Source organism: Pelmatolapia mariae, linkage group LG10_11 (genome assembly GCF_036321145.2).
Source record: "Pelmatolapia mariae isolate MD_Pm_ZW linkage group LG10_11, Pm_UMD_F_2, whole genome shotgun sequence".
NCBI classification, from domain to species: Eukaryota; Metazoa; Chordata; class Actinopteri; order Cichliformes; family Cichlidae; genus Pelmatolapia; species Pelmatolapia mariae.
This window is the reverse complement of record NC_086236.1, coordinates 17,564,004-17,589,517: the sequence shown is the minus strand read 5'-3', so window position 1 is coordinate 17,589,517 and position 25,514 is coordinate 17,564,004. Positions and strand designations below refer to the sequence as shown.

Sequence of the window (25,514 nt, the reverse complement as noted above, 5' to 3'; positions counted from 1 at the left end):
ATAACATGTGTGGGGTATTAAGTATCGTTATGTGTGTGCATGCGTACAGCAAATTCTCTAACACATCATTGTTATTTCACCATCAAGTATTCAAATACGGTCAGCGCCAGCCAGCTCTTTCCCCAACCTGGGAGGGTTCAAGCAAATGAGGACTGCCTCTGGATAGAGTTAATATTTGGTGGATTATGAGGCTGAATGGAAAGCCTATTAGGAAACAAATGTGACATTGTTTCATTTCGCTGGTATTGATGTTGCAATAGAGAATGAATTGTTGAAGAAAGAGCACTCACTTGGCACAAGACACTCGCTCAAAAGCTGATGTGCGGGTATTATGGTTCTTGCATTCCCTCTCCACCTTCTGTGCGAAAAAAGCTTAAAAACAGAGAGTCAAGATTAAGCATTTGCGATGTGAGCGGTACATTTTCAGTCACTGGGTTAGAGTTTCTCACCATTCTGAAGCACGCTGACAAGAGTGACGATGACCAGGAGGTATATGTTTTCCACCACTTTGTTAGAGTCCATGATTATCGTGTGAGCTTTAGGAGCAGGTGTTTGCTGGGCTGAAAGAGACAAAGACTGTCTTTCACATCCAAACGGGCGTATTTAAAGTCAGTAGCAAATCATAAACCTGATCTCTCCCTTTGTGACATCATGTTGTCCCCATCCCACCTCCATCCCACATACACACTTGTTTGTGGCTTCCCCTTTATGTAAATGATGCTCTGGCTTAATACAGAGGGCCGCAAACAACTTTTCTGCTACTTCCTCTGTGTGCTTGTGTAAGACCGGATTGCATGTAAAGGCCTAACTTGATGTTTTGCAAAATTATTTTGCATCACTATTACGCTATGTGTCACCTCTCATTATCCCCAGTAATTATATACATGAGTAGTGTTAAAAACAGACACTTGAAGTATTTCTGGCAAAAAAATAATCAAGATCATGCATGAGAATGTGTCAACATATACAACACAGTGCAAAAGGTTTGATTTAACCCCCATTTCTTTATATTTTGCCTCAAAAGAGCCAGACTTTCTATATACATTTTTTAATTATTTATATTATTTTAAAATGGTATATTTTGGTACTTTGTCATTTGTTCCAATTTCTTTAGTTAAATGTATGAAACATGTAAAAGATAACACAGTTTGGCATACATAAAATTTTATTTTTGTACCAAGAAGGTGATTCCCAAGGAGCTGTTAGCTGAAAACTTAGCATTTTTCAGCACAGTGTGCAAGTAGAGGACAAAAGAGTTACAACAGGTGAACAGTATGTGAAACTTTGTCAAAAAAAAGAAGAAAAATCCACCTGACACAGCACAGAGAGATGCATTTAGCCCTTCATGATCCATTCACGACCCATTGTCTTCACTGAAGGTTCATCAGAAATGGTTTTAATGGAAGGGAGGCTGTCAAGACATGGCAATAACAACACACAAGAGCTTTGAATGTCCTTCAGGAAGACTTCTGAGTTATATCTGAAGGCTACTTTAAGAAATTATAAAAAAGTTTGTCGAAAAGAGTTCAGGATGTGTTGAAGAATAAAGGTGGTCACACCAAAACTTGACTCTCAAGTTTGTTGGAATTGTACAAACTCTTTTTTGCCTTATATATAATAAATCCGAGTATGTTTGCAGATGTTTCAATTAATTGCCGACCTATTTTCTAGTTTCCTAGAAAAATGTAAATTACAGCATACTGTACCACACAACATGCCTTTAAAAAGAAGGCACCCCCCCCAGAAACAATGTAATCATTTATTATCCTACAAAAGTAAAAGTAGAGTAGGTATTCATGTTCATAGTTATCAGTGTCCTACTTTTAGATGTCTATTCTTCACCAGTCTGCTGTGAATAGGGGTTAAGTACAGTAAGATAGAGCTGGCTTATTCTTATTCTGGTTTGACCCACTTACAGTCAAATAGCACCTGCGTGCGCCTTTCAAAGGAAATGCAACGTCCTCGCTGATGTTTTTTAAATCTCTTTTCAAACTTTATATTGAACGACTTTGATGCACTCTCGTATCGACTAAATCCAAATAAAGACGTCCTCCGCCCTACAAAGCCCCCAAACCCAAAGATATCCAGAAATGTCGTTCTTAATTTAAAAAAATGTTTTTGCACACCTTTTCCTAACACCTACCTACAGCGTAACACCGAACATGTTTATAATGTCTTTGGTTTACAAACACCAGTGAAGATAAGCTGGACTAAGGAGCTAGTTTAAAACATGCTGTTCGGTGTCAGCTTTCGGGGAACGAATCGCTAACGTTAAAGTTATTTTAGGAACGTCATGGCGCCACGAAAAGTACCATTATCATCCTATCAGTTCCTGATTCGTTGTCTTCATCCATGTCATATATATATGATGACGACATTTGGCCGCATATCCCATATGGTCTAGCGGTTAGGATTCCTGGTTTTCACCCAGGCGGCCCGGGTTCGACTCCCGGTATGGGAACGCCCTTTTTTCCTCGAGGTTTATTCTCTTTTATATATCGTCACCCAAGCTGACTCAGGGTGCTTTATATAAAAACATCACCCTACAAAACGATACCACCCACAGGACCAACCACACAGACAGCTTTCCTTTATTAAGTTCTTAATTTTAAATTTCCTCACCAATAAATGACACAACTCAGAAGTCTAGGTTGCCAATGCTAATGCCGTATCTTATTTAAAGCTTATCACCTGGCTGTGTGAAACATGCACCCAATAAACAGTTCTGAAACAAAGCTGCAGCCACCAAATGTAAATTCTGAATTATTTGTGGTTGGTAGCAAATTTACCTGCTACCAACCAGCATTTCCTGAGATTCTCTTGCGAATATGCTATATCATTAAATTGTTTATTGTTAAAAACACAACAAGTGTGCAGTATGGTACTCAACTCAAATAACTGGGTACTTGAACGACCTGAAACCAGTCCATTTTACATTTAATATTAAAGTTTTAAGTAACCAAAGTTGAAAAATCTGAACATAAATATTTTATTTCTCAAACAGGAAGCTAGGTGGAAGTAATAGTTATGTCCTGCCCCTTCCTTTTCATAATAACTGACATTTTGACAAGTACAAGAATCATATAAATAATTTATTATTTACACTAAAAGACAGTTATAACTTTAAGTAATACATCAACACAAAACAGAAACAAAATTTCATTGGCTTCAAATGGCCAGTTCCTTAATTCAAAGTGCCAAAATTGCAAAAACAAAACCCAAACAAACAAACAAACAAAAAAAACACCCCCCAAACAATGTGGTTTACAAATTTCAGCTGCTATTTAACATGTCTCCAACATGACTGACACACCTACAAACCTTCATTAACAGAAGCATAAATACACATTGAGGAGTTCTATCTTCTTTAATCTGAACTAAAAAAGACAAGGTATAGCTGTTAAACAACTTGACATAATGGTAAACATCATAGCTTAAATGAAAAGGTCAAGTGCGCTGAGTGCCTCGGTCTCCATGTCAGTCGGGGTATGACTCACAGCCTGAGAGAGGAACTCGTCAAGGAAGTTTTCGTCGTGTTGCCCGTTTGTTCCGCCATTCATCTCTGATGGTCTCCCAGCAGCTCCGACCACGCGCTCGGCTCCGTCAGGCCCATTGGCGAACATCTCAAAGAAGCCCGTGCTGTCTGGTGAAAGGTTGCTGGCTGTCGTCGCTGGCGAGAGCAAGTCCGACAGGAAGTCGTCACTGGTGGCGCCATCGTACGTGCTTGAGGTGACGGTGCTGGGAGAGTCCAAGTCAGTGCTGTCCGGTCGGAGCTGTAGCTTATCCAACATCTTGTCGATTCTAGCACGCTGCTTTTTCTTTGATTTGAGTTGCTTTAGCAGTTTGTATCTGAGGGCTTCTGTGGTGCCGAGGCCTACAGGAACCTCTGAGGAATGGCTGCCATGTCTCCTTAGAGAGGCTTTAAGGAGTGCCTTTGCTCCAGGTGTAATCAGGGACATACTAGACATCACTGTAGGGTTGGTTAGATGGTTAGAAGTGACCGGTTGTGACTGCACAGTAGGTGATAGGAGGGGTCTCTGGTTGTTTAAGCTCTTAGCACGAAATGCCCCATACATGTCTGCAGCTTTCACTGGCAGATCTTTGCTGTCCTCTGTCTGGAGTTGTGGTTTTGGGTAGCGCGCCATTGGAAGATGCGGTCTCTTCACAGGGTTGGGGGTAGAGTGAACAGGAGGAGGAGGAGGGGGGGGCTTTAATTGTGTGACTGAGGCAGGGGCAAACTTTGCAGTGGACTTCTGAACTTGGTTTAGCGGATGTTTGCTAAGCAGGAAGGACCAGCGAGCATTCTGATCTAGTAGTGACGCTGATGTGGGATCGCTCTGATTGGCAGAGAGGGGTGGGTTATCAGTAGAAGACATGTGGAAACCCTGTTGTGTAATTTCAGTAAATGGACTCTTATCCTGAGTATCAGGGACCACAGGCTGTTCACAGTTTACTCCACAGGGCTCTGAAGATGTCGATGGTGAAGTATGCAAAGCTGCTTTTGATGAAGCTACCTTTTTACCTTTTGCTCTGCTGACGGTGTTCCCCCTGCTGATTCCTTTCCCTCGTCCTCTCCTGGCACCGGGCACAAATGTTGGATCGCTGGACGAGCCGTCCCCTGAGTCGGGATCACTTGAGGTGGAGGGAAGGTCAACACTGGGACAGTGATGCAGTTCATTACCTTCGGCAGCAGAAGAGCTGTCTGGTGTGGAGTCAAGAGTCTCATTCTTACTAGCGGTGCTCAGATCTGCAGTTTTGTGGTTGTTGTTTAAAGACTGCATTTCTACATCGGGTTTTACTTCAACCAATGTGAGCGTAATGATGTCACCGTGGGTTAGGCCCTCAAAGGTGTCGAGCAAAGTGGTGGCACCTATGGAAGTATCAACGCCTGCCATGATTGTTGTGTCCATGATGCTGCTGGTGTCTTCGGTGAGAGCGCAGATGATGTCGGTGTCGTTATGAGGAATAAGAAGAGACTGATCTGGACTGCGAACCAACACCTCATCCGCTACCGAACCTTCATTTAAACTGTTGTTTCTCTCATTGTCAGAGAGGGCAGATGTGGAGGAGGAAGAACAGATGTGAAGCTCTTTGTCGTCTTCCACCTCCCAGAAGACGATATGCATCTCATTAGCAGGGACCTGAAGCTTCTGGTGGGTCTTACAGTTGGGGTATTTTAAATCATCATATTCCAGCCACGAGCCTGTAAATTAAAAAAAAAAAAAAGCACAACAAATGGTTACAGCAAAATGCTGCAGGTTCAACTTGGTCGTCTATATCAAGGGTTTGTTTTATGTGACTAATGAATAAGAAGAACTTAAATAACATAAAATAAAATAATAAAATAAATAATGCAGAATTCCGGTCTCTTCCAAGAGCAACTCTGCGCAACAGTCTGCCATATATCTAATCTATTCAAAGCATACTGCAGACTAATTAATTATCTAACTTGTGAAAGCAATAACTACACATCACAATAACATTACATTTGCAAAATCGGTAAGCTAGATACAAAATAAAATCTAATTATTCAATATAATTATTAAATAAATCTAATTATTAAATGACAGTGAAATAGACAGCAAATAGGGATCTTCTCTTGCATGAACTGTCCAGCAGAATGTGCTGTTGGCAAACTATGGCAGAGTCAAATCATACTCAACCATTAAGTGATTCAACCACAAAGAAAAGCACTTAAATGTAACTTCCAGTTTAATTAAAAAAAAACAAACAAAAACAAACAACAACAAAAAACCTAATTTATTTATTAACCTCATTTGTGTAAAAATACTGCACTAACAACTTCAAAATATCTACTTAATCAAATTCAACTTGTATAAGGAAAAAAATGCATTACAAAGATGACATATCAAATGTTAAAAGTGAGAATTGCTTTTGTTTTGAAATGCTTATTTATGATTTTATGAAAAACTATATGCATCAAAGAGTTGGGACAGGGGCAACAAAAGGCTGAAAAGGTTGTGTAACAATAAAGAAACCATTTATCCCACAGAAACTGTTTCAGACACAAAGAGAGATGATGTTGAGCACTCTTAGACGAAGACTACATGTCTGTACACAGCATCTACTGAACATCTAAAATCAAGCGAGAATGGAAAAAACTTTATTTTTGATCTACAGTGACGCGCTGTCGTTAAAAGGAGAACTGATGCAACATAGTGGTAAACATGCCCCGTCCTACCGTTTTTGAAATGCTTCTGATTCATTTGAAATCGGCATATTTTTAAATAAATAAATATATATTTCTCAGTTTCAACATTCGATACTCTCTTATTTGCATAACATTAAATAATTCTGTCGTCTGTTCACATTTCACACACAAATACGTACCATCAGCGCTGCAAGTCCAGGTGACAAAGTGCTTCAGGTGACTTTTGTACTGTATGACAGTGGTGACGGAGTAGTTTCTGCCCTTGAAGTTGAAGGTGTATGTACTGACATCGTTGTTAGGAAGCCCCTCCACAAAGTGCAGTGCAAACACTGGAGGCAGACTATAAAACACAAAGCAAGGCAAAAAAAAGCAAAAAGTGGTTAGAGGTATAAAAAAGTGAAAATCCAGACAGACTTTAAAAATGTATTTGTCTGGTTTTTTAAAAAAAATCTTATTTATTTTAACCACTCCGTGCATTAGTTTTGCAAAGAAAAATATACCCTGCAATAACTCAACTCTGAGCTGCACTCTCTTTATTACTCTCACAGTATATTCATAAGGATACCACTGCTACAGATGACCCACTTCAATTTTTTTTTGTCAAATTGTATTTCCATTTATATTTAAGCAGAAAAAAAAATCTGCATAACATATACACTCACTGGACAATTAACTGCTCGTTAAAGGAAATATCCAATCAGCCAATCACATGGCAAAAAGTCACTGCATTTAAGACCATGATATCAGGTGGTGCAGATGCTCGTACGAACTGAGCATCTGCTGAAGTTCAAAGTAAGCATCACAATGAGGAAGAAAGCAGACTTAAGTGACTTTCAACTGGCATGACTGTCAGCGTCAGAGAGGTTGGTCTGTTTTTCAAAACCTGCTCATTTACTCTCTAGGTTTCAGAGAGAATGGTCTGAAAGAGAGAAAATATCCAGCGAGCAGCAGTTTTCTGGGTTAAAATGTCTTTTCGATGGCAGGGGTCACAGAGGAATAGCCAGACTGTTTTAAGCTGATCGCTAAGCTAGGCAACTGTAGCTCAAATAACCACTTATTAGAAGCAAGGTATGAAGAAAAACAACTCTGAATGAAGAGCAGTTTGAACCTTGATGCCTAAGACTTCACTGGCTCATGCTCCTGTCAGCTAAGCAAAACAAATGGGTCCTACAATTCACACGGGCTTAACAAAACTGATGAGTTTTAATATCTTCAGTAAAATTCAGACTGAAGGGTCAGAATTTGGTGTAAAAAAACATAGCAGCACAGATCTACAATCTGTGGTGTGTCAACAGTTCAGACTGATGATGATGGGGTAATGGTGTGGGGATTTATGCTAGCAAGGTAGTTAATAAGGTGTCCCGTGGGTTTATTGGTAATCGTGATGATTAGATTTATTGATCTTTTACTTCTATTAATGTGTTCATTAAGTAGTTATTAATCCCTTCCATGACTGGATACAGTAATTTCCACCAACCTCTGTGGTTTGAAGACACTGGACTAAAACAATTCAACAAGATGCTAATTTATGTTCATACACCCCAAAATCCAAAAAACCAAAACAAACAAACAAAAAAAAAACCCAACAACAACCCCACAACACTTTGATTCTTTTGATTCCTACCTTTCAAGCACCATAGTCCTCTTCTCATTCTTCTTACGACACACATTGCAGGGGCCCAAGTGTGCTGCTTTTAGTGGGTGCCAATCAGGTACAATATTTGTGAAGGTAGGAAGAGTCTTCATAACCCTGAAAAATTACAGCATAAAATGTATTTAGGATTCAGACAAAACAATACAGTGATGATGAGAAGTGCAACCAACTAGTTAAAAAAATGCCACTATCAAGTTTTTTGTAATGTATTGCTGGCATTAGTGCTGGGCGATATGACGATATATATCGTGTGGACGATAGAAAAGTGTCTATCGTGCCATTTGTCTTCTATCGTTTCTAACCCGAATTTTATAAATTATTACATAAAAAAGATCATTAACCCTTTACAACCGGTCGGAGCAGGCACACTCCGTTTTCCCTAACTATTTTTAAATCCCTGTAGTACTGGAACCACGTGAGGTAGCGCAATAATTTCTTTTGCATATGAAAACGTAGGCGTTGTACTTACATCTTATTCCATTAGCTTGCCCTAGGTCACGGTTTCCTTCCACATATAGCTTTGCAAAAATTGCATAAAAAGTACTTCCAGCAACAAAAACATAATATTCCAGAAACACGCTTTGCCGATCCGATCAGCTGTTCATAACACTTACTAGTTGGAATATAAGTCAGCGCGAACTATCGCATGTCCGCCATTAGCTGTCCGAAACCGGAAGTGACGTCATTTCGCGGAAAATATAGTTTTTTAGCTTCAAAGCCTATGTTGGTGTTTTTAAAAGTCATGTTTGACTTTATGCTCTTCTGTATCGTTTCCGGGATGCTTAGAAGTCAAATTACACTGTTGGAAATAGTTTATTTTGATGCACATGCTGTGTTTTTGCAAATTTGCATTTATTTATTTTCATTTTTCCTGTGGTATATAAAAATTTGTGTATCTCAAAAATAAAACTATGAAGACACTCAAAATAAATTTCTCATGGTTGGAAACTATTTTGTGCAACTTTTTTGTATTTACAGTTTTGAGGGATAAGCCTCTTAAATTTCTCTAACTAGAAATATATGTAAAAAAAAAAAGATTTTCAATTTTTTTGTAGTTTATTGCACTTTTTTGCAATTTATGTAGTTACTATGGACTTAATACATACATATTATTAAACTTTGGGCTAGAACGGTTGTATTGATGTATAGCAACTTGAAATGCTCCCACAAATGGCACTACAGCATGTAAAATGTAAAGATAAACTCTGGCGGACTTGGTTCTATGGTAGGTCTTAAAGGGTTAAATAGCCTGTGCAAATATATTAATGTTGTCTTCTCACTATACATACTCTTAACTTTATGCAAGAGAAAATAAAGTATAAAAAAATGATATTTTTCGCAAAGAAACTGTCTTGTGGTTTTGCGACATGGTACTGCTTTACGTGCACCCGGATTTGCAACATGCTTTATGGTAACAAAACAACTGCAACCTCTCCACTCGCTGTTTACAGACTGCATACTTTCCAGATGACCACAGGTCAGGTGGTATATCGTGATATATATCGTTATCGTGATATAAAATAATTCATATCGTGATAAATATTTTTTCCATATCGCCCAGCACTAGCTGGCATAACATTTATTTGAGATGTTGACTTTCATCAGCTAAGCTTTCAAAGCTTATGTATCTGATAACATTTCTGGCAGAAATGCAGCTGAGGAATTTATAGAAATTTGCCTTCAATTACTTAATATTTCATATTTTCCCTTTGCCCTCTTGAGAGACGCCCAAAGCAGAGTTGGGCCTCTTCCAATTCTTATAATAAACAATGCATCTGCTCCCAGCAGTATAGTTATTCTGTGCTGTGCTTACACTAAGATCAAATTTTATGGAATAAAGTGTAATGCAGTATTTTGTACACCTCAGCTGGTTAAAAATAGATGAACCTACCTTTTTCTCACAGGTGTTTTACATTCGCTGCACTTGATCTCCCAGTAAAAGGTTGCCTGGAAGAGACACTCTACCCAAGAATCCATCACGAGCAGCAGTGGCATAGCAAATACTGGAGTTTCCCTCTGACCTGAAAAGTAAAAACATGTCAGAGTTCGAACACTGTGACACACTCAGATACACGCTCCTATTCCAGGTGATTTTTAAAAACATAATCTGTGGATGGGGATTAAGATAAACTTTAGATATCACATCAGGATAGCCATCGCCTGCTTGGCTTTCATCTTCATTATTCCCATCCATCCCTTTGCACTTAGATCATGCATTTTCCAGATTTTGTATATTGTAATAATTTGGCTCCAACAAGCTGAACAAAATCCAAGGTTTGCCTGCCCGGACCTGTGTCTTTCTGATACCATCAGGTGATAATGACTGTTTTGAAGGGTTTAAGATTAAGTCTACACAAAAGAGTGACTGGTACTGAATACCGCATTGTGGTATGTGGTATTTTCTTGTGAAACGCCAAATATATAAAGGATTTTACACATAACAAAGTAAAAATAAGAACAATTTTAAAGTAAGTATTTTATTTTTTTGAAGTTCTCAGATGGGGCGTTTCACATAGTGTGTAAACTACTGTACGCGTTTACATTTTACAGAAGGAACTTGCCAGAACAGAACCAACTGCTTCTTTAAATACTTCTTTTGTCACTGATATCCTGGAAAAAACTGTAGAACTAGGCTATGTTGAAAATTAATATTCAAGAACCGAGGGCTTGAGGGGCCCCACGAGCCTTGTGCGGTTGAGTTTGCATTCGCTCAGACATCTCTTCCTTGCTCATAGTAGCGTGGCGAGATTTGCATATTGTTTCTGACCTAACACTGGTTTCCTATAACTGCTGGTGGATTCAGAAATGCAGTCCAGAAAACATTTGACTTTCTTATCAATACTTTAAAATAAACAAGTTAAGATTATATCAGCAGTCCACGCTAGGAGTCTTGTTTTTTTTTTTTTTTTTACCCTGCATGTGGTCCAACTAAACTTTCTGAATTTAGGGAGTATGTGGGAAAAAATTACTTGGCAAATGTACAGACAAAGCTATGGCAAAGATGGCTAGCAAAAAACCCTCAAAAAGCCAAGGAACAAGTGTTTACCAACTGCCCCCCCCCCCCCCTTTTTTCCCCAAAGATTTAATTGCAGAACAGAATTAATTGCGCCCTGTTTTTTTCTTTAAACGTATATATTTGAGCAATTCTATCATCTCCTAATGCAAAAGTTTAGTCTTTGTCAGCTAAAATGTGCTGCAACAAGCTAAATCCTGAACAAACAAGAACCAGACATGCAGAACTGGGCAGCAAGACCTGTCTGGTATATGACCTATTAAGACTTGAATGGCTGAAGACTAAAGGCTGAGTCACACTGAGGACTTTACTTGTTGCACCAAAGAGACTGAAAAAATCTTTAATTATCAGCATTTTCTCAAATAATAATGGTAAAGGCAACATTTCCTGGACAGGTTGGTAGTTGGAGCCCATCTCCGTTACCTAATGCATGCTTTGAGCTCAATGTATTTATTTAAAACTACACTTAAAGAAAACACCCCTGGTCATAAAATACATGTATTTATAAACAAACATGCAGCTTTTCTTCTGCTAGTTCATGTTCAGTGTCATGTCTGTCAGCAAGATCATGAAACCTTGTGGAGAGGTGGAGGATGGGGAAAAAACAAAAACAAAAAAAACCAACAACCCCCAAACATGGCAGATGATGTTTATATGCTATAAATGGGACATTTTAGCCCGTTGCTAGGTGGTTGCTAGGCAAAATAACGACATCATTTTATCTGATATAGATAAGAACCTTCAGGGACCCAAGATCCAGTTGTGCTTCAAGTTTGGCTGCTCAATTCCTGGTGGTCCAGGAGTTTGAGTATAATATGAAGGTTATCTGAAATCTGAAGTCGTTTTTAACAAATACCTAAAATCAGGTTGATGGTTCCTATTCTATAAAATCTCAGTTTAGAAATGTTGTATTTAAAATGTGCGTTTTATATGTGGTTTTTAAAATGTATCATAAAATGTATTCCCATATTATCAAAAACAGTATGACCACATTCAATCACAGGCCGACTCTCGTGTTGTGGTAACATTTATGGCAGATTTTAGTGACGGCGTTGCTGTGCTTGACATCTCCTTTGGAAGCAAAAAATAAAAATGAAAAACTGAAATGAGATAACTTCATCTTATTGGCTAAAACAGATATTGACAAAGTCTAATATTAAGGAAATAACTTGGCGCTGAGAACTCACATTTGATGCAATAATTCTAAACTAATAACTATTACAACAACAATAAAAGCATATTGCAAAATCTGATAATAAATAAATAAACACATTCCAATAATACTGTATTGTGGGTGAAGTACTGTAATAACATATCGTAGGATGTCCAGTGATTCCCACCTCTAGTAAAAAGACCTTTCAGATGCTACAAGTTGTTTTGAACGGCCGATGTAATGATATTGCTTCAGAGTATCTAAACAAGACACTAATGAGCTGTAACTTAGGTCTGAGGCGTGCGACAGGACACGTAATTCTGATTTAAGATGTTTACTTTATATTATTAAAATAGTGTCACACGGTATAAAAACTACACCCACGATACCTAATGAAGCTCCCTGTCTGACTCCACTGTACGCTGTCACTCATTATTATAAAGACAGCAACATTAACAATCAAATGCACATGCACTTATCTTTATACATTACGCCTTTCTTATGCAAAAATTAGAAATTAACTTTGAAGTCTGCGCAAAATTTAAACTAAATCTTCTTAAGACTGTGGCTCTTACAGGCCCTCTTCCCAAATGGTGATATGAACCTTGTAAGTTTACCCAAAATACACTCTTATCTGTTCACAAAAACAAACACACACACAAAAAGATAAACATTGAGGATACCACTGACTGTTTCGCTTACTCTACATAACAGACATTAAATTGGGCCAGTGTTGATACTGAAGCAATGATATGTATACCTTGATATTGGTGCTCAAAATTGATCACAGATTGTGCTGAACAAAAGATTTTGGCTTTAGATTGTGACGCTTGGACTGGGTGTAAAATAGATTACGTTTTAATGCGTTCATCAGCCCAGGAACAATGTAAATTATAAGTGCTAAATATCAAGCAACACCTGTGCATTTAAAAATTCTGCAAATAGCACAGTTTTCATATTATGAAGGCAATTTTTTGCATGCATTCACTGAAAACAAATGCAGATTTTTATAGAATGACCTTCCCACCAGGCTGCTCAATTATGACAAAAACTATTACAATGACTATTTTGGTCAATATTAAGAACAAGTCTGACATCAGAGACAAGACACATTTACTGAACTTTTTCTTGGCTGAACTGAACAAAATATAACACACAGTGGCAGAGGGTGGTCTATTAAGAAAAGAGAAAAATCTGTCATCTCTTCCACTTATCCAATTCGGGGGCGGGAAGCACATCCCAGCTGCCATAAGGTATGAGACAGGGTACATACTGGACAGGTTGCCAGTCTGTCGAAGGATTAACACAGACATTCATACTCACTTTCACACCTATGGTGTAATTTAGAATCACCAATTAACCTAATCCAACTAAGCGCATGTCTTTGGACTGTGGGAGAAAGCCGGAGAGAAGCCACACGGAAACAGGGAGAACTCTGCACAGAAATGCTCGGCCAGTTGGTAGATTCAGTCCCAGGACCTTCTTGTTGTAAGGCAACAGCACTAACCAGAAAAACCTGGCATTGTTAATGAATGTTGGATTTTATAACACCAGACAAAAAGAAGCAGTGAAAGTGAAACAAATACAATAATTGCTTTATCTCTATTATCTTGTTTACATAATCTCTGAATGTCAAACTCATAAATGAAAATAAAATCTGGTTAGTTGCCCCACCCTACTTCCTGTACTGTTTGGGCAAACGCGACCCCTCCAGCACTAGTTGCCTTATAATTAAGCCTTTGGCTGACTCTGGTTTTAGTGTGACTGAGCAGATAATGTGTGTGGATTAAACCAGTAGCAGTAATACACAGAAACAGGACAACATTCCTTAGAGACAGAAATTCCTCATGGGGATCTCAGCACAGCTGCACCTTTATTTTCAATGTTCTCACTGAACATAGAGATGCTGATAAACACCACTTTGCTTACACTTTTAAATAGCATTCCCTGAAAAACTTGTCTCTTAAAGACATGACTTAAGACTGCCTGAAAACACTTACCAACCTGTCATGAACCTTCAGTAAGTGTAAAACTCTTGAGCTTACCGAGTTTGCAGTGCAGTTTGGGTTGCAGTAGTCTGAAGACTGACATTCTTAGACTCTGAAGGTCTGCAGTGGCCTTTTGCAGCACATGACTTGGAACCCGCACAATGCCATCTAGTCAGAAACAATTTTCAGATAAGCAAAACAAATACAACAAATGCTGGGTTTCCACAAGTCTATTCATGGAGGTCTATGGAGCTAAAGTCACAGCCACTTTCTGTTAAGAACTTTGTTTTCCTTAGACAACAGCTATAAATACTAATGCATCTTATTAGCCTGTTGTTCACTGTAACAATCAACAGATGAAAACAGACATTAATGAATAAAAGTTAGACATCACACTCGTGCAAAGATTGAAATTCACTTCAACTTACCACTGCCAGTCTGTTGGTGGACTTGAATGGCCGCACATATGTCTTCATATCCTTTTAAGAGCTGCCACAGAGATGACTGCTGAGATTCGTCTTTAGGTTTACACCTTTGCAAACTCTTACAGTTGAACAGAGCAGCAAGCAGCGAGTCCAGCCAACACAGGTTGTCACTGTTCCTCCAGAGAAGCTGATCTGGAATAGGTACAAGATCTTCTGACTCCTTTAATGGTGAACCAGACAGATCCTCACTCTCTGACTTAACGCCCTCTGTATTCTTACAGATTTCAGTCCATGATATTTCTGTACACATTGTCTGCTCACTTTGAGGACTCTGTGAAATATCGATTTCATTTAAATGAATTTCCTGTTTAAAGCCGTTTTGGATCCCAGGAAGACTCCTCTCGTGGTTTAACTCAATCCCTGATATACCGTGGGCACTGCAATGAGAACTGAGCACAGCCTCATTTTCATCAGTAGTCAAAGAAAGTTGCAGGGAGCTTTCAGCTGAGGCTGAGAGTATAGAGGGGGCAAGACCATCTGCATAAGCAGCACAGTCTGGATCATTTTCTTCCACAGATTCCCTATTTGTCACTTCTGCAACTCGATAATCCCTGTGGTATCCATTCAGCTTTTCCTCATCTGTCGTGGGTTCTGCATATTGGTCACTTCTGACAGTGTTTACAGCACCATCCTCTGCTGGGCTAACAGGTGTGGCAGTTACACCTTGTGGCTCGAGACCGCCAAATTCACTTGATCGAAGACGTTTGAATGAAGGTTTAATCAACTCTTCCTTTTCCTGTGTGGAGGCATTTTTTCTTTTGTTCCCAACAACTGGCTCCACAGCATCCAAGCTAGCCAAAACATCCTCCAAGGAGCGGCTGACCAGTGGGAAAAGGCACTGTGAGGGAATGGATACAAAGAGGTTACCGAAGATGACGGCAAAACAAATACATGAAACTGTGACTTGAGTGGTTGGACTTACCTGTGGGTTTGTGCAGACAGTGATCGAATCCTGGAGGCTGATTCGGTACGAGCGTAGAGCATAGCTCAGCCCCTTCGATGTACACCAAGGGCAATAGTCCAGTGAAGCAGCTCTTCCCTGCACCTGGGGACAAAACATGGTGTATGTTAAAGCCCCAGATGTCTACCAAGTTTACCAAGTTCACAGGTGAACTGAAGACAACAGCTTAAAAGAAAACACAAATCTAGAAAAAGATCTAACTGATGACATTCATTAACATTTTAGATTTTAGACTGCTTATATTTTCAACTGATTACTTTTTTTTTTTTTTTTAAATCAACCATTTCTTTTATCTGTCAGCAGCCTTACTTTTATATATTTACACATTATGTACACATGAATCAAAACTTGAAATACTTTACTTGATTTACCTTACAAGACCGATCAAGATTTATGTTTTAATGCTTGTAGTGAGGAGCAGTTCAAGTGAGGCAGGACAGGGGGAGTCAAGTGCTTGAAAGCAGATGCATACTTGTAATAAAATCATAAGTAGTACACAGTTTCCCATGTTACAGTATGACAGATTTACCAATTTCAAGCCTGTCAAGACAAGTAACGTACCAACTTTCGCCTTTTACAACCAAAGATTTCCGTTTTTGTTTGCTTTTTGAATTTGCTTTGGTACTGTCCAGTCACAGTCCAGTTTCAAATACAATTCAGCTTTGCGCAAGTGACAATGAGAGGAGAACAAGAGCTCTACTGACTTTTCCCAAATACCCCGCCAGTGGTGAGGCCAAAGCCTCCAAACCAGTGTCTTCACCAGTTATTGGCAAACAGCTGCTGCGGCTATTCAGGTCCATGGCTGTCCGGTGCCATCCACAATATATAACCATGTCACCACAAACTCTCTCACCTCCGAGGACACTAAGGAAGAAAAAGAAAACAGGTATGTTATGAAGTTATCAAGGTACAGGTTGCTTTGAAAGTGGTTTTGTTCCTTTTAATAAATTTGGTTGTGTTGCAAAAAAAAAAGAGAAAAAAAAAGATCACTTTATATCTCATAGGCTTGAAACAGTGATGCTAATGCATAACATTAGAGGTACATTAATCTGTGTTTAATCAGGAATTTAAACAGGAATTTGCTCACCATCAGTATACTATGTTATTTATTTATTCTTATGCAGGGAAATAGCGTACTCATAAAAAAATATAGTTCAACTATTTTACGTTACTTCAACCATATTTAAACATTTACCTGAAACAAAATGATTTGACAAAGGAAAAACATCAACTACTGCCATCTGTATTTACCAATAGGACGATGGCAGTCAACAAGGATGATATTAGCAGATAACGATGTTCAGGCACGATACTGCGGCATCCCTACTAAAGGAATAAATGTACACAATAAATACATTAAAACACCCCCAAAAAAGAAAAATCTTGCAAATGCTCAAATGTGACTCTTTAATCTTTTCACTGGCCTAATGTTTACGCTTAATCTTTGTCAATCTACAGCCAGCCTGAAGGCAGAACAATAGACTCTTGAGCACAGATGATGATCACTGAGTGGAATTTAAATTAATTCAGAACTTATCTTTCAAACAGATAAGAAAGCTGCCCTTCTTTCCTATAAGTTCTTACAGAGGGTTTGGATACATTTTTAAATATATACTTCACATTTAATTGACCAAACCAACAGTGTATAAAGATTGATCTTCTCTGAAATTTATAAAAGAACCCCCACGAGGTTCTAACTACAATAAAGGACTCTACTTTTCTAAGATGGTCACGGCAATGACTGCAGCATGCTTGTGTTTACACCTAAAGTCAATATATTAGTTTCCAAATTAGTTAAATGTATTCATTATGAGCGTCTCATTCATCTTTCTTGAACATTCACAGGGTACAGTATATAAAGTATACACCTTAATTGGCAAGGCTTTACCCAGGTTGCCCACATGTTTTCTCCACATTTTTCTCCAAAGGTATTTAGATCAATAATAGTACACGACACAAACCAGGAACCAATTAGTTTCCCAGCAAAACTAGCTTTGATAGCTATTTAGCACTAACATAAGCAAGCCAAAAAAGAAACCTCACTTAAAAAACACTTCTGTAATAAAATGCTTAGTTACCATTACCTTGTTAATGCTGTAAGGATATACCGATATAATTTGGGAAATTAAAAAAATAAGTTAAAATCAGTTCTGTTAACCAGTCTGCATGCCCTGACTGAACTATCAGACAGCTTGAGCCTGGAAGCTAGCATGCTAAACGCTTAGCCTAAGGCCGGGCAACCGCTTAACTCGCGGCTAAAAAATATTTTTAGTAAAAAAAAAAAAAATCATACGTACCCAAACAGATGTTAAATTATATTTGCTGTTACACTGAAGTCGGTGCACATTATGCTGTAGTTTTTAAGTCCCGCCGGTGTAATGAGTCCATGTGCATCTTTCTATCGATTCGTGTTACAAACGTTTTCCCAACCGCCGGTTTGTGCAGCGGCCTTTGTCTTCCCCCCCTCTATCACTGATGGTTCCGCCGGCCGCCACTCGGCTGTTCAAGTGAACAGCAATAACTTGGGCTGAAGTTAGATTGACACAATACTATCACCAACACTGCGCGACTAATGATACTAATAATATTTTATTTACGTATATTATTTTGGTAGGATGAGATAGGGGATGTCTATTTCACAGTGTATTTATTTATTTACTGTTATTACTGTTCACTGTAATTAATATTATTATCACAGTAATCAATACAATGATAACAGTGATATCTTCTCTTTCTTTTCTGTTATTATGTTACTATTATTTATACATTTATTTTAAATTGTTACCCGCCAAAATACTGAAATACTTACTGAGTGAGTAACCAGGGACGCCCAGGATAGGATAAAGACACACCGAGAGCTCCGTTTGCTCACCTCCAAAAAAAGTTGCCTAGTTATCATCAAGGAAGGGAAGAATATGTGCTGTTGTTTTAGTTGTTCTTAAACAGCACTTTGTTATTTTTATTATTTTATTCTGTCATTCCCCTTCACTCTATCTGAACACACACACACACACACACACAAAGTGGGTTTTTCTTGTCTGAATTAACCATAATCAACAGAACTGACTATTTTAAGCAGATAAAATATCTGCTGATTTGAAAAAACAGCCTTTATTGACCCCTCTTTTTTCACTTAGCATATTTTGTAAATAAGGGCGACTATTTCTCTGGTGATTTGTTTTTTTGCCAGCCCACTTTATGCTGAATTTTGCTGATTATTGGGTGGGGGTGGGATGGATTTTACATATGTCCCCCATTTCAGTTCATAATACCAGCCCTTGCAGGCTCCTGTACCCCCCCCCCCCCCCCCCCCCCAATACACACACAGACGCCCAACCCACCCACACACATATGCACACACACCTCCCTCCACCCAATCCCGCCTCTTGCATAGCATGTGCCCCCCCCCACCCCACCCTTTAAGCCCCTCCTGTATCTGCTGCTCTCCTGTCCTCTATTTTCCTCTTGATGACAAAATGAATTTGCATATTTTTCCCAGGGAGCGTTCATTAGAATGCATAAACCGGCCGCCTCCTAGCCTCACGAGCAGGCTATAGCTTTCCGCCGTGGCATCTCCTGATGCAAAATGAGACACAGACAGGCAGCATCACTGGCAGACATGTGGCCTGAGTCTGGGTTGTGATTGGCATTTGGAATCACTTCACCCTTCCTGTTCTTAATTCAAGGATAAGAATAAACTCTGTCAGCCATTTTTCTTTGTTTCTATGTTAGCTGCTAAGAAAAAGAGCCGTTTATTTATTCTCTTTAAACGTATAAAGAAACAATTCATTCATTTTTAAACATGCGCAATTAAAGGAATATTTACTGTAGGGATGTGGTTATATTTGAAATCATGAGAGACTGTGGGCACGTTCTTTATTTAAGCACCCCCCCCCCCTCCCCCCCTTCACCAGCCACATTCAAACACACAAACAAACCTTTCAAGTCAAATTACATTACTGGCTTGAATCCACTCAGTGCAAAACAAGTCGTTTTAGGAAGGGCCTCTGTCACAGACTAAGATCACACTCCTGGAATGTCTTTTCTATTCAGTGGAGGCTCTTTTTGTCTTTATTTCCATATAACTTTCCATATAACTCTGCCTAATGGTGGCGCTAGAGCTGAGGTCCCAAAGTGGAAAAATGTGCATTTTATAGATCTGAATCTATACAGCTCATTCTTCTGCGCAGTTATTCTGTGCTGGTAGTGTAATGGGTAATTATTTATAACTCTAAGTTACACACTGTTATACTGAATATAATGCAGTATAACTGCATATTATATTTTATTATCAAGGATAATAGCAATTTTCATGTCTGTATATGTTATAAGGCAGGCCATGCTAAACAGGCACACTCAATAAATTAATCTACTCCTCATCTGATGGTAGTGGTAGAGCAACACCACTTGGCACTAAAACTCATTAGGTTACCCCATGCACACTGCGTTCAGAAACTAATATTTCCCAGTCTGTTAATCAGACACACAAGCAAATGTATTTGTGTCACCTCTTGGCTTTACTAATCAGCCACATTACTCAGCTGCATAAGAGTAGTACAAAGAAAATGTGTAACAGATGCATATTGTACAGGGAAAAGTGACAAAAACCTTTAAAACCTCATATACAATAAGTTATATGCTATATTTTGTAAGGCAATCAGTAATAAATGATAAATTAGGAATGTACTGTCAGTACAATATTGGATAATCTTGAACAAAACAGCTTGCAAAATTAATATAGAAAATATATATACACTGTACATGCATATGCACTATATGTACTATACCTGCTGTGTAGAGTGGGTTAGACTGAAAAGCACTCATGAATAGACAAAATAAACAGACTCCTGGGATTGTTTGTTTGTTTTTTCCCCATTTTGGATGTACTGGAATTTGAGTCTATGACAATTGTATTATGTTTATTATAACAATGCGCCAAGTGTTGGGAGTAAGAAGCCCTCTGCTATGAGGCTATCATACAGACCTGTTGGACTATATCTAAAATTCCAAGTAAAAGCTCACTATCTTTTAGGGCAAAAATAAATAAATAATTGAATGAATAAAGTCAGTCAAAAATACACATTTACTGCCTTTGCTTTAAACTGAGCAGCCCCCCTTTGATCTTCATAAGTCTTAATTAACAATAAGCACATGACCATCTTCTAATCAGGTAATGAGACCTCAAAATATCAGGATAAAAAACATACTGTGTAGAAAAACATTAACAGACAGATCTGCATATTAATTTCCCATTAAATATATTTACCATAATTTATTATCTCCAGCTCCATTTTTATCCTACTATTAATATTGGGTCGTAAGTAAACATAGTCAAAAGCACAGAATGAGTGCTTACAAAACTAATAATTATGGATACTTGTCAGAGAGAATAAGAAAACACTGTTTAGTAGAGTCAGTGCAGGGACCTTCTGTCGATCATGGGCCTAAATGATAATCATGGTTATTACACTGATCACAAGGGAGGCCAGTCATTGAATTCCTATGGTTTTCATTCATACTAAGAGCTAAATCTTTTTTTTAAATTTCATATCTGGACGTAACTATCACGCATGGGACGGGTAATCGCTCTTTATGCCTCTTACACAGGAATTTGCGATGTTCTACCTATACATTTTTAAAGATATAATTTGCAAATAAGCTCACGTGTATTGTGCAGAATGCACAATGGAGCCTGTTGATAAGGAGACGTACAACCCATCCAACACAATCTGACAACATTTTACGGCCGCCTCGTTCGCTGGCTACAAGCGCTCCTCGATGTCTCATTCATTTAGCTTGCCTACTGTACACTGAGCTCAACGTAGTGAATTCAATACTATGGCAAACACACTACACTACTACCAGCTCCAGCATGCTCGGACAGAAATATTTTTGTATCCACGCGCCTCACAAAACTTCGGTGACGTTTCACAAAAGACAACCAATGGAACCTCGTCTTCTATTAGGACAATGAAAAGCCTTCGACCAATCGCAGGGGCGCCAGACTGGGCGCTGTCCAATGGCGTGCGAGCCCCGCCGAGAGTAATGTTAGAGAGCTGAAGACTGAAGACACTGCGTATCGCCTGTGCTCCCTCATACACAGCCATTGCAGACCATTGAGATCCAGCGATAGTCACTGGGTAAGTATCACACACACGAACATTTTAAGTGTCCGTAAGGATGAAAATGACGGTAACATTCAAAAATATCTTACTTATATGTCTGCCACGGTTAAACGCGAAGCCTTTTACTGGTTGCAAATAATTTTATTGCGGGGAACCCTTAAAAAAACAACAAAATTGCCGGTGCTAAGCAGGTAACGTTACATTACTCTGCCTGGGAGTGAGGACCAGACGCTCAGTAAAAAAGAAGAATTGAAAATTAACCTTGACGAAATTCGACGCAAAACGTCGATTTCGTTAAATACGAATAATTTTGTATAATACAATCGTGTCGTTTTCGCAAAATGGAGTCGAATCAAATGGTAGTTATCGCGAAAAAAATCAGGAATGTCTAGCGGACAACACGGTTAGCGACAATGGTAGAAGACTCACCGTTAGCTAGCCATTGGCATTGCAGTGCATTGCAAAGCTGAACGGCTGTCATGCGAAGACCGGAGGAGCGTGCGGAGTCTGGAGACGAGCATCAAAATTTATAAAAACCTAAGAAAAAGAGAGAGCATTTCAAAATACACCCGGGCAAATGTTTGTTTGCCACACTTCACCCGAGAAGACAACGAAAAAAATTACCTCACGATCTGCGCTTTACTGTAATGGCTGACTGTATTCGCATAGGAAACAAGGCAGCGAGGCAAATGGGAAGCCAGTGACAGGGGCGCAGTTCAGTTCAACTTTTTCTAACCGTGTTTTCTCGAGAAACAAACTCGTAACTATGAGATGTGACGACGGCAAAAGAAAATTCAATCTTTCGTGATTCGAACGACACCAAGGAGAGATTTTTCCGATGCTCGGAAAACGTTTAAATCGGGGCTTGAAATGAAGTGGTGGCCGCGGTCGCTCTGCCCTCTATTGCGTGCAGTGCAATGGCTGAGCGTTGACACAAAGAGAAGGAGCCATATTCTCCATGTTAGTGGATGAAGACGAGCGGCCATTAGGAGCTCATAGAAACCAAGTCAGTAGCACAGCCCGCTCATAGACACAGTACAGACCCAATGTATTACTATACAAGGCGGCTAGTGCAATAGGAATCAATCGGGGAAATATTTAGTCAAGATCGCCGGCTTTCTAGACATATTTGTCGCGTAGCAAAGCGAACTGGGAGGCGGGAGGAGACATTTGAGGGGGACTTTCTTTCATGAAGAAGGCATTCTCACAAAATGGAAGAAGAAATATTGCTGTCGTTGTTGACCTCCTTTTCCTCAACGAGAGCCTTTGCGCCATTACTACTTCGCTCGACGCAGCTTACTTGGGACTTACAGTAGCATTTAATAGGAAAATGTAAAGGGGAGGGGGAGAAAAATAACAGTTTTTTAAACATTTTTCGAAAGCTTTTCACATTATTTCCCGAATAAGAGACAAAGAAGAGTTATGAGAGATGAGTGTTTATGTCACGGAAGCGCAGTTTGGAGTGTTTTATTTGCAATAAATACGTGTTTTTCTCCAATTTGTGTCTCTTTGTGTCAAAGTTATTTCTTTCGATTAAAAACACGAACACGAGTAAAACGAAGGGTTTTCGGGTGATTTATTACTGCTGCAGGTTAGGGTTTGAGGATATTTATGTTGCAAAAAGAAGAAGAAGAAGGGGGGCAAGGAAAAATATTGTTTGTTTTTTTTTAACGCCCAATCCACTCATATAGCCCCACGGATGGTTCAGGTTTATACCATGCAGTTGAACTTTTGCAGTTCGGCGTTTGAGAGCGATTCCGGGACATTTATCTCTGCAAACCAAACGCACATTAATGATCGCTGCTGGCTGCGATGATGGGATTTCCTTCTTTAATACGCAGCGGTGTTTAGTCATTTGGTGAAACACCATAATGAGGAGCTGACCGCGGATTTTATGTTAAGGCCACTGTAATAAATAAATAAATGATATCAATATCAATAAAACACTTTTTTTTCTTTTTTCTTTTTTTACATCAGCTCCGTCCGTGTTGGGCGGTGTTATTTCTCAGGACTGCTTTAAGTGATATTAACTTAGTGCAGTTTGACAGCGGGGAGGGCGGGTGACTTGTATAGTGCGTGTGGTCAGTAGAGAGACATGATTGTGTGGGTTGGACAAACATTGTAGGTCGCTTTTATTTATGATTTTCTTAATATAGTTAATAATTTAAATGACACATAGCATTATTTATTAAATTTTAATATTATATTGCAGCTGATAGTAACATTTAATTTTGAATACTGCGTCATTAAATAGTTGATATACTTTATTTTATTATTTTTGTAAATTGTTTTTAGATACTGTCACCAGGATGGGGAAGGATCCAACCAAGCCGAGGGGGAAGATGTCCTCCTATGCATATTTTGTGCAGACCTGTCGGGAGGAGCACAAGAAGAAACACCCCGAGGCTTCGGTTAACTTTGCAGAGTTTTCCAAGAAGTGCTCCGAGCGATGGAAGGTAGTAGAGTTCAGCTTGAGGTTTTGTTTTGGGTTGTCTTTTTTTTTTTTTTTTTTTTGAAAGTGAATTTGTATTCCTGCTGAGGGGTCAAGGATATATGAGAAGCAGGATGTTGTTGGTTACACCTTTTGACTTTAGCTGAACAGGTGCAGGTGTTGTGTAATGGGTTAACACTGCCCAAAACAAGAAATAAATAAGCTTGCGTACAGAGGGTGACGCCTCAGAACGTGCAGTTGGTGACATGCCTGTTTTTGTTCTCAGACAATGTCGGCCAAGGAGAAGGGCAAATTTGAGGACATGGCCAGGCAGGACAAGGCACGCTATGAAAGGGAGATGATGAACTACGTTCCGGCGAGGGGGGGAAAGAAGAAGAAGAAGTACAAGGACCCTAATGCCCCCAAGAGACCTCCGTAAGTACTGCAAAACCACATTTGAGGATTTTTGAGATGTATGGTGAGTGAGTCGTGTAAATAAATGTTTTTCTGTTTTTTGTTTTTTTTTTCTCCCCCCTCAGATCTGCCTTCTTCATCTTCTGCTCAGAGTTCCGCCCTAAGGTGAAAGGCGAGAGCCCCGGCCTGTCAATCGGGGATGTCGCCAAGAGGCTGGGCGAGATGTGGAACAGCACCGCAGCCGAGGACAAGCAGCCCTACGAGAAGAAGGCGGCCAAACTGAAGGAGAAGTATGAGAAGGTAAGAGTAAAATGTGAACGCCGACGGAGCTCTTCGGTGACAGCTGTCTGTTTTTGTGTCTCGACGCTGGTTCACCACGTTTTCGCTCCTCCCTCGCAGGACATCGCGGCGTATCGCGCAAAGGGCAAACCAGGCAGCGGTGCGCCAGCGAAAGCCCCAGCCAAGGCAGAGAAGAAAGACGATGATGATGACGACGATGACGAAGACGAGGAGGAGGAAGAGGATGATGACGATGAGGATGATGATTAGTAGGTGGCAGGTGACATAAAGTGGTCATTTTCTTGTTTATAAAGCATTTAACCCCCTTGTACACACTTCACTTACTGAAAGAAAATTCATTAGTATCCAAGGGGTAAAAAATAAAAAAAAATGAATAAAACGACAAAAAAGGCTGTGTATATCAGTTGTTTTTATGCTGTACAGTTTTTTTCTCCTTTTTGTATAGTTAACACTACACAAGTATCGTGTCTGTATCTTTCTGCCAGTCTTATTTTTTTTCCCAGTGGTAGTTACTAGACCACTATCCTGCCTGGTACAGTGTAAAGGGGTGGGCTTTACAGTATTTACCTTAGCTAGAGGTGCACAGCACATAAAAATGTTCTGAGTTAGATCTGAGTGTTTCTTCTTCTTCTCCTTTTTTTTTTTTTCCTCCTTCACCTGTGTGTTTTTATTTTAAATTACATGTTATCAAAATTGACGTATCACAGTTGTTTTACTGATCTTTATGTACCACTGTAATAGCAAAATAAGACAAAAAAAAGCCTTGTTTATTGTTGAAAATTAAATTGCTTCTGATGTCAATAAACATTTTTTTTTTT

General features: G+C 39.2%; 3 protein-coding genes and 1 non-coding gene across 6 annotated transcripts in view; 2 read left to right on the top strand and 2 right to left on the bottom strand.

Moving 5' to 3' along the window:
- Positions 1 to 23,767, bottom strand: part of alox5ap (arachidonate 5-lipoxygenase-activating protein) — a 27,030-nt gene extending 3,263 nt beyond the window's left edge. The window contains exons 1-4 of the mRNA XM_063486217.1: positions 22,176 to 23,767; positions 21,981 to 22,088; positions 450 to 560; positions 291 to 372 (exon numbers count right to left, since the gene is read on the bottom strand). Coding sequence (XP_063342287.1) covers positions 291 to 372; positions 450 to 560; positions 21,981 to 22,032 — 245 coding nt within the window. The 5' untranslated portion in view covers positions 22,033 to 22,088; positions 22,176 to 23,767. The remainder of the gene's footprint in view (positions 1 to 290; positions 373 to 449; positions 561 to 21,980; positions 22,089 to 22,175) is intronic.
- trnae-uuc (transfer RNA glutamic acid (anticodon UUC)) lies at positions 2,390 to 2,461 on the top strand. The gene has a single exon. It is a non-coding gene; the product is annotated as a tRNA-Glu (tRNA).
- On the bottom strand, positions 3,087 to 17,880 carry uspl1 (ubiquitin specific peptidase like 1). Of its 3 annotated transcripts, none has more exons than XM_063486080.1 (10): positions 17,724 to 17,880; positions 16,678 to 16,752; positions 16,131 to 16,290; positions 15,388 to 15,510; positions 14,409 to 15,303; positions 14,038 to 14,148; positions 9,718 to 9,847; positions 7,797 to 7,922; positions 6,352 to 6,512; positions 3,087 to 5,203 (listed from the first exon to the last, which is right to left on the bottom strand). In XM_063486080.1, exons 3-10 carry the CDS (start codon positions 16,257 to 16,259, stop codon positions 3,435 to 3,437), a joined length of 3,444 nt encoding a protein of 1,147 aa, XP_063342150.1. In that variant the 5' UTR covers positions 16,260 to 16,290; positions 16,678 to 16,752; positions 17,724 to 17,880; the 3' UTR covers positions 3,087 to 3,434. The 3 variants fall into 3 exon arrangements, with proteins under 3 accessions (XP_063342150.1, XP_063342151.1, XP_063342152.1); XM_063486081.1 differs by having other exon boundaries at positions 16,678 to 16,749; XM_063486082.1 differs by lacking the exon at positions 16,678 to 16,752.
- On the top strand, positions 21,450 to 25,514 carry LOC134636293 (high mobility group protein B1-like). Its single transcript, XM_063486216.1, has 5 exons — positions 21,450 to 21,566; positions 23,847 to 24,007; positions 24,269 to 24,417; positions 24,522 to 24,696; positions 24,796 to 25,514. The coding sequence occupies exons 2-5, from the start codon at positions 23,861 to 23,863 to the stop codon at positions 24,943 to 24,945; spliced, it is 621 nt and encodes a 206-aa protein (XP_063342286.1). The 5' UTR covers positions 21,450 to 21,566; positions 23,847 to 23,860; the 3' UTR covers positions 24,946 to 25,514.